The sequence below is a fragment of the Watersipora subatra genome, chromosome 9 (assembly GCF_963576615.1).
Source record: "Watersipora subatra chromosome 9, tzWatSuba1.1, whole genome shotgun sequence".
In the NCBI taxonomy this organism is placed as follows: domain Eukaryota; kingdom Metazoa; phylum Bryozoa; class Gymnolaemata; order Cheilostomatida; family Watersiporidae; genus Watersipora; species Watersipora subatra.
The window spans coordinates 25,179,199-25,189,101 of NC_088716.1; the positions used below are offsets into that span (position 1 = coordinate 25,179,199).

General features: G+C 35.2%; 1 protein-coding gene across 1 annotated transcript; it reads left to right on the plus strand.

Moving 5' to 3' along the window:
- The first annotated feature begins 1,416 nt into the window (after positions 1–1,416).
- LOC137404929 (uncharacterized) lies at positions 1,417–2,163 on the plus strand. The gene has a single exon (XM_068091157.1). The coding sequence runs from the start codon at positions 1,417–1,419 to the stop codon at positions 2,161–2,163; it is 747 nt and encodes a 248-aa protein (XP_067947258.1).
- The last annotated feature ends 7,740 nt before the right edge of the window (positions 2,164–9,903 follow it).

A 9,903-nucleotide genomic window follows, 5' to 3' on the forward strand; every position in this document is an offset into this window, starting at 1 on the left:
AAGTGTTTAGTTCTCAGATGAAATTGAGCTTTTCTAAGAATGATTTATACAGTAGGTTAACCAAAACCACATTAACTGTAAAAAAAACACGCTGACAGAACAGCAATTCCATTTTCTGTGACCAAAGGGATAGTGACTCCTCTTAATTATTGAAATGGGTCACTTTGGTAGGCTATCAAATCAGACTCAAAACAAAAGAGTTACCCAACTAAGTATTAACAAGATGTGGTAGAAGCGGTGGTAGAAGCAGTGGTTGAACTGTATAGACTGGGAAGAGATTCTTTCCACATTGCACTAAATATCTCATCCTATAACCAACAGTTGGTTCTCCATGCAGTCTCATCAGGATGTTGCATTTCCTCAGGATATGTGTTGCCTTGTCTCCTTGCGCATAACTTAGTAAAACCAAAGCGGTGGGTACAGTGCTTGTTAGCATAATGCTCTCTCCGTTAGCCGCTTGAGAGAAGCTTTTAAGTGATTGACCGAACACTATATAGCTGTCATATTTTCAATTATACAAGTAAATAGCTGCAAGGGTGGTTTCAATACAGCAATTCATGATGCTGAAGGCTGTATGCATGGTTGATTGGTTGCCATGGTTGCACAGATTACCCTCATGCAAAACTTTGACTCCACAAAAATCAGTGAGTAACTTGTAACAATTTCAGTTCATCCAAAAGTGACTACTTCAACTAAACATAATATTGCAGTAATGTTTCATTATTTTGTTTTCCTATTGACCTTCCATTGGCCTACATGTGTCTTTTTACTTCCGGTGTCTCTTTACCATCGATCTTTGTTGGTCGAGTTTGAGTGACTTCAGGGCAGCGCAGATGTGGATGTTGAGGCTGTTGCAGATATGGGTTTCTATTCTATAAATTCATTGATTTGGCATCCAATGATAGAGGCAAGTTATAGGGCTGCACAAGTATGACTTTTAGCAAGGCTTATAGAAGCCTTAGGGCTGCGCAGATGTGGATTGTAGGGCTATAAATTTCATACTTCGGCATGTAAAGATCTGTTAAAGATCAGCTTGCACAAATTTTTTGTAGATTTTATCAGACAGTATCAGTTTTTTTATAATTTGCGATTGTTTGTAAAGTTTGATGTGATCTGATTGCCAGGATGTTTTAAGATTAACATTGATAAAATTTGGTCACAATTAGAACGCTCAGATCAAGCGAAAGTGTGATTATGACATCACACTTTCGCTTGGATTCAGCAGTTGGCTTTCGTAGAGAGAGGTTGTGCTTTTTTCCACTCTCTCACAGCTTTATGTTAATAACTAAACTTTATCACAGCAACTACTTTACTTTACTTACTTGGATATTCTGTACTGCAAGTGGAGGAAGCGAGGGTGGTGATATCTCTATGAGCCACCCTCGAATCGGGTAAGTGCCTAGTACACTTTTCGATATGGGACCTAAAAAGGGAGCAGCTAAATCGACAGAGAATAGTGATCAGGAAGCCGGTCCAAAGCTTATCGACATTGACGAAAAATTAAACCTAATTCTTACTAAGCTTGGTAATATCGAATTTCGTCTCAATTTAATTGAGAGCAAACAGTCCGATTTTGAAAAGTCTCTCAATCACGTTCATCAAGAAAATGAGGGCATTCAACTCAAGCAGAGAGATTTATCCAAATCCATAGTAGAAATAGAATCTAAAATCGGTAAACTGGAAGGCTTAGAGTCTCGAATTGAAGCAGCAGAGTATGCTGAAAGAGCAAAATGTGTCGAGTTAAATGGGATTCCATATGATAAATCGGAAAATCTGAACCTTGCTTATCAGAAATTGCTAAGTTCCTTAAAATCTGATAAATTACCTACCACCATCGACAAGATATACCGCATTAGACAAAGCAAGCGCATCATCATAAAGTTCACCCAAACCAATCAGCGCAATGAGTTCTTCCAGCAATATCGAAAAAACATTCAATCCCTCTCAGCACTTGGTTTCAAAGAAACAGGAAGGATCTATATCAATGAAGTATTGAGTCGTGCTCAAAGCACACTTTTCTGGAAAACCCGGCAATTTAAAGTGGAATACAACTATAAATATGTGTGGACATCTAATCAAAGAATATATCTGCGTAAAACTCCTGACTCGGATGCCATCCCTATAAACTCTGAAGACGATTTAGAAACGCTAAAACTTCTTTAAATACTCCAGTGAACTTTTACTACTGAGCTTCCTGGCAAAATGGCAGATTCTGAATTGGATTTAGATCTAGATTGTCATGGATACTGTATTAATGATTTTTTGTTCAGCCAGAGTTTCTTCGCTGACAAACTTTCAATACTTAACGTGAACTGCCAGAGCCTTAGAAATAAATTTTTTCTTTTTGAACAATTTCTGGCATGTTGTAATGTTCCTTTTGATGTTATTTGTGTAACAGAAACATGGTTGAATGATGACGAGACAAAATTTTTTGAAATTTCAAATTACACTTTTTCAGGTGCGCAACGTGCTACACGCGGAGGTGGAGCTGGGATCTATGTGCGAGATGGCGTTGGTGTGGAGGTGTTGCCGGCTGTGGACATTGCTGGGTCTGACACTCATTCTGTTGGACTGCATTTTGGTGTTTATGCTTCACCTATTATTCTAACTGTGATTTATCGGCAGCCCAGCGCAGGTGTTGCTGAATTTCTTGATGATCTTGAACGCCACATTTCTTCTTCTCACGCAAGTAATCACATCATTGCTGGTGATATCAACATTGATTATTTAGACAATTCAAGTGATGACTATGCCAACTTGTTAGCAACTTACTGTTTTTATAACACTATAACTATTGCAACCCACCATTTTAAGCCCTCAAACAAATGGACGTGCTTGGATCACATTTTGACAAACTTTGTTAGTCCGACAGTGACATCTGGAACTATAAGCGCAGACTTTAGTGACCACTTGCCCACATTTTCATTTTTTCACAAATTTAAAAATAATCAACCCATCTCCCGAAAAACTACTAATTCATATCCTGTAATTGATTATAAAAGTCTAAGAATCATGCTTGAAAACACTAATTGGGACAAAATCTTTTCAAATGATGTCGATTACTTCTATAACGCTTTTTTTGACAAATTATCTGATTGTTCCCAGAAATGTAAATACCAAAAATCAGTAAACACTAAATCTAATCAAACTTTCTTAAAGCCATGGATGACTGAAAACCTTTTGTTGAGCATTAAAAAGAAATATCGTCTTCATAGAAAACTTCAATCTAACCCACTTAATTTAAAATTGAAGTGCCAATATAACAAACTTAGAAACGATGTTAGCAGGAATTTGAGGGACTCCAAATATAATTATTTTTCGCAAGCTTTCAATAGCTGCACCAGCTCAAAGCAGATTTGGCAGCTTGTAAACTATGAGCTTCTAGGAAAACAAAAGACAAATAGCCATAAACAGCCTTCTAAACTGATTTGTTATCTTAATCCTGATGAACTAGCCATAACGGATGTTGAAAAAGCTAATGAGCTCAATTCCTTTTTTAGTAATATTGGTAAAAGACTGGCCTTGAAATTTGTAAACTTAGTACCTCAACCCCCTATCCAAAATCAAGCATTGTGGCTTGAAAATAATGCTGGTGAAGCTTTTGAATTCCAATACATCGATATAACTGGTTTATTAAAAATTGTAGATACAATAAATTCAAACAAAGCCTCTGGCCTAGATCAAATTTCTGCTAAATTTATGAAATCAGTTTCACAGAGTATTGCTTACCCTTTATGTAAGATTTTTAACAAATCACTAGAGACTGGGAAGGTACCTGATGCACTTAAAAAAGCTAAAATATTACCTTTGCACAAAGGGGGTTCTTTAAATGAATGCGGTAATTTTCGTCCAATTTCAATTCTACCAGTCTTTAGTAAAATATTGGAAAAACTTGTTAATCAACAAATTGTTGATTATTTAGAAAATAAATCACTTTTATATAAAAACCAATTTGGATTCAGAAGAGCTAGAGGCACATCTGATGCCATCTCAACTTTTACTAACCAAATTCTAGAATCGTTTGACCGAAGTGAATGTGTTATAGGAATTTTTATAGATTTCAGGAAGGCCTTTGATACGATCGATCACGCAATATTATTTAAAAAACTAGAGCAATTTAATTTTAGTGAGTTAACCATCAGATGGATACAAAGCTATTTAACCCGCCGAACCCAAACAACAAAAATTAATGATACTTTTTCTAACGCTGACAATTTGACTTGTGGCGTACCTCAGGGCTCGGTGCTAGGCCCGACTTTATTCTTAATTTACATAAATGATCTTTGTGATTGTTTAACTCATCTAACTCCTATATTGTATGCTGATGATACCAATTTGTTTATGAGTTCAAAGAACCTAAACGACGATTTACCTAAAGTCCAATCTGATCTTGAAAAACTAGCTGATTGGTGTCAAACGAACAAATTAACCATTAACTTTGACAAAACCTGTTTTACTGTTTTTAAAAATTACCAGAGCAAAATTAAATTTGATCAGCCTATTCTTTTTAATAACACTTTTATTAAAGCAATTGATGAAGTCAAATTTCTTGGAGTGTCAATTGATAAAAATTTGAACTGGTCTTCCCACGCTCGTAAGCTTTTATTAGATTTACGGCCTATATCAGGCATCTTTTACCGCATAAGTGCTTTCATTCCAAAAAAATTGCTGATTATGCTTTATTACACACTTATTCACTCCAAATTATGCTATTCAATAGAAACTTATGGCATTGCATCCAAAATTCATCTTAGCAAAATAATACAGTTTCAAAAGAAAATTGTCAGAATCATTAACCGTAAGCCATTTGGATTTCCAACAAACGATTTATTTAAAACCTCTGATATTTTAACTATTGATAAATTGCATAAATATAAGTTGCTTATTCAAGCCCATAAATTATTTTACTCAAAATGTGATCCAGCACTACCATTTTATAATACTCGTCATCAATTACTTTCTCTTCCCGTACCTAATCATCTAACTTTAGCCGGTCAACGATCCTCAAACTTTGCAACACCTGCGCTGTGGAATCGACTACCTAATTCAATAAGATCAATAAAATGTCTCGGTAAATATAAGGTGGAACTGAGGCACCATCTCCAGTCTGGAGAGTGAGTGTTACGGTCTGGTTTTTGTGCTGCTGACTCGGGCTCGCGTACCACTGGCTTTGCCATTTCGCAATGGGCCCCATCATCATTTCTTACTTATTGTTATTTTTTCACGCATTGGTTAATTATATTTTGTCTCGAGTATTAATTCAATTGTGTAATCTTTAAAGGTGAAATAAAACACACACACACACACACACACACACACACACACACATCTATAGTTGCAAAGAGATCGACAGAATAGAGACTTGTAATGCTGCAATTTGAACATAATAGCTGATATCAACTATAGCAACGATAGCAACTATTGACGTCATTTTTCTTATGAGTGATCAAGTTTTATCAATTTTAATCAAAAAGCATTTTGGCGATCAGATCACCTCTAATATCAAAAACAATCGCAAATGATAGCAAAATATCGATACTTCCTGATAAAATTTCCAAAATTATGTGTAAAATTTATCTGTAACATGACATGATGCAAGTTTTAATAAGGCGGTGCAGATATGAGTTTTAATGAAAAACACTTTTTCCTCCTCCCTAGCTAAAAGTTTTAGGGCAGCCCCTGCAGGAGAGCTTGAGATTTGCAATAACTGTAAGTAGATAACAACAGTTGATTTTCTAGAATAATTGCTTTGCATAGAGAAATAATTAGACTGAAGGGTCACTCATATTACTTCAGCTGATATGACTGTGGTCATTCATGACAATAGACTCAGTTCTGCATGGTTTCTTCAGCCTCAACAGCCATGAGTTAGAAGAAAACCAATACTTACACTCACAGGCTAGCCCAGTTTTTAACCACCAAACATTCAAGCTATCTAGTTCAGCCTTTGAAAAGTTGATTATAGTCATTCTTTGTAAACAATGGCTGCTATATAATATCAAGAATGTTGTTAAAGACACAAAAACAAGGTCAGATAAGTAAAAAACTCACCGGTCAAAAACATGTAGGCCTTTGTAAATTGACCTCTATGCTCGCTTGGCTGGCAGCATTCACTGCTAGTGATCCATGTGACCAATGTTAGTGACCAATGGTACAGCTTTATAAAGTACTACACAAAATAATATGAGTTGTTGAACACTACACTTTCAAGGCTAGTTACAAGCGAAAAGAACTTGTTGTGATCACTGACATTAACGACCCTATTAGCATATTATCCAACAAGTTAGTGTAATGTGCAGTCGAAAATTCAATAGTTTATATTGTGCATAAACATGCGCAGGTGGCGCGGGTCAAGACACCAGTTAGACCTTGCTTGCGCCTTATTGGCTGATTTGGCCAGTAGAAAGCAAACTGTTAAACGCAATCAAAATCAAAAACAGAATCAAAATATAAATATAAAACAATACAAAAATTGGCTCAATAATCATAACACAAGTCAAAAAACTCAAATCAAATTAAAATCAGTCAAAATTAACCAGAATTAACAGGAAAAGGGTTTCTGAATCATTAAAAGTCGATAGCGGTTGTTAAAATTCAGTGAAGCAAATGATTTCAGATAAAACCTGTGAGTGCATTAGGGTGCATATGCAACTTTTTATAAGATATATGTTTATTCATCCAATCAATGTATATAGTCACCGACCAGGCCTGTTAGCGATGCCAAGTCAAACTTTGTACCCTTAACAGCATGACTACACAGGTAAAGGTTTCTCATCGTTGGAAGACTGAAGCTGGATACACCTTGTTTAGTAAGGTTGGCCTGTTAACATTAGCTTTCTCTTTGTTAGTTCCCATATATCATTGGTTAGTTCTGTTTGCAACTATAATCCATTGGATAACTCATTTTGTATCTCATATCCCATTGATTAATTCTGTTCTCACCGATATTTTATTGGGTAACTCACACTGAATATCATATCTCATTGTTTAGTTTTGTTTGCGGCATGATTTTTATTGTTGGAATGTTACCAAACATAGTAAACTTTTTAACTACAGTGCAACCTCGGTTCTCGAACACAATCCATTCCAGAAGGTTGGTCGAAAACCGAGTTGTTCGAGATCTGAAACAGGTTTTCTCATTAGAATTAATATGTATAAGTTTTAATCCGTTCCAAGTTGATTTAACCACCTCGGTAATTTATTTTTTAACATTTTACACCATAAACTGTACTGTATACTGCATACTATAAATAAAAACAGGTAGATGTAGATCGTGTTTAACTTTAATAAAAGATTTTTTATCTATAAGGATTAAAAAAGAAAACAAAAAGTAAACACTTTATATGCTTTGCTCTTAGGACATCAAAAACATTAAAGGTTACGATACAATACAAAAAATCGCAGAAATTGATAATAAAACAGCGAAAAAATGCAACAGATCAGTTACATCAAAAATCGTGTGAAAGAAGAAAATAGAAACATCAATGGCAGGTTTACTTCAATCTTTGAAGATGAATCCTCCTCCAAAACAATTTAGAGTAACTCGACTGGAGGAGTTGTGTCCCTAGAAAATCTCTTCGGTAGAGGCGACGTCCTCCCAGATGGCTTCTTTTTATAAAAAATTAATGACGTGAAACTTCTCCCTTTTTTAGAACCTTCTGAAAGTGGTTCTTATCTACGTTAAACGTATACACACGCTGTTTCCAAAACTCTTGCGAATGTTTAATTCAAATGCGCATGTTCCGGTTTGGTCGAGAACCGAATTTATGGTCGAAATCTGAGACAAACAAATCTCAAATTTTTTGGTCGAAAACCGAGTTGGTCGAAAAGCGATGCGTTCGAGAACTGAGGTTGCACTGTATCTACAATTGATAGACAATCGCAAATAGTCTTGAACTTTTGACCTCTTTGACTCATAAACAATCAATGCAGGTGCTATTTACATTGTGCTCTTTAGCATATTTATATGCTGTTGCCCGAGTTCCCCACTTTCTCCAAGTTATATTATGCATATGCCCTGCCTTTTTCTAAAGCCTTTGGAAATCATAACTTACATTCTACACCCAATTACTTTACTTCTTAAATCTCATAACCCAAAAACTTAAAAAATTCCTTTTCTTTCTAATGCAATTATTTCATAGACAAAAAGAAAAGCTGTCTATTCTATTGCCGTAAGTTATCTTCTCCTACTTCGCTATGCACAAATTTTTACACTTCTCCCTCTAATTGAGATTTTACAGTCAAATTTCTGTTGAGATTTGCTTAAATGTATAAAAATATGAATATAAGATTTTATTTATGTTATTATTTTGGCAGCGAGTTATTTATCTTTTCAACCTTATTTTATTTAACATTTTGTTTTACTGCCAGTTTCTCATTATTGTAACAGACCTTGAATATAAGGTCAGACCACGATACCAGAATCAGCAACTAGCTCCTATGCAGTGGTAACCAAGTCAATGGCAGGTTCAGCAATGTGCTTGTTAAAACCATTAGTTAGGGTTTTAAAGATGAAAGGTCTGTCACTATTAATTGTTATTATATTTAACTACATCAGTCTAGATGTTTGGCACAAACAAGAACCTGCTTGCTGCTGTCACTTGGTATTACATTAACTGCAAACCTCACTGGTTGAGTGGAGGCCACAGACATTCTTGATGTGAACCACACGGTGGCACTAACCCAAAAGAATCTGCTAGTTACCAGACTTTACTAGCTAGAAATCTGACTTTTAAATATGGCTGTGGACTTCTAACCACTTTCTCGGCCCCATTTTTTATCCCACAATCAACCTGAGGCTAAAATTATTTTTTTAAACTTGAAGGCTGCAACATCAAGAGACATGTTTATAGCCAGAGATCCTGCCGCACGCACTGCTTGCGATGTTGCTCTTCCATTTGTGTTTAGTCTCATTTCACAAGCTTTCAAAGCCAACTAGTCATCAACTTTGAAAAAGAACTTATTTTAAACATTTGTTTTGTTTATTTCAATTTAATTTTGCTTGTATACATTTAATGATTTCCAAAGATTACAAAGATGTGATGAACATTAGAGAAACAAAAACATAGCCTATAGTTTGAAAAGTATGCATATTCACACCACGGCTTGCAAGTTTAATTCATATGCTGAAGTGATTGCAAACATATGAATTCCTCATCACGCTTGAGCAAATATTTGCTGACTAATTTACTGGCTAATCTAGCCAATAATTGCTACTTTTCAATATGCGACACTCAAAGCCTTTCAAAACATTGCTTATTAAGTTATTAGTATAAAAAATGGGAAAAGTAGTAAAATTCAAAACTGCAAAATATACAAACAAAAAAAAGTTTGCAAGCCATTTCAGTTTAATTCTATAGGTGCCAATTTCGCAAATTTGCATTGGCTCAGAATCGACGAAATTTAGCGACTGGTGAATGAGTATAAAGTGTGTACCAAATATTCACAAACTTGATATATCTCCCGTAGCAATATACTTGGATTGCCTATAAAAAGATTTTAGCCAGTTAGGACGAGTATTGGATTAATAGTGATAAAAGGAATGGATAACAGCATAATAGTAGACCTACCTATTTAAAGTAGGTAGGCCTACCTATTTAAGGTAGGCTTACCTACCTATTTAAGGTAGGTAGGCCTACCAGAATAATAGGCCTACCTACCTATTTAATCGCCATGGTGCAAACGCATTTTAAATATTTATCAACACTTTTAAAACTTTGTGACAGCATTTTTAACTAAAGTTCCAACCCAGTATAAAACTCTATACATTTATGAAGTATACATCTATGAAATATTAAAAGTGTTCGCTATATTGCTTAGTAGCCGCTTTTCTCACCAATAAAAAACACGATGTTTTTTAGATGTAAATGATCCGAAATCGTTCGTTTTATACGAACGCTTTTC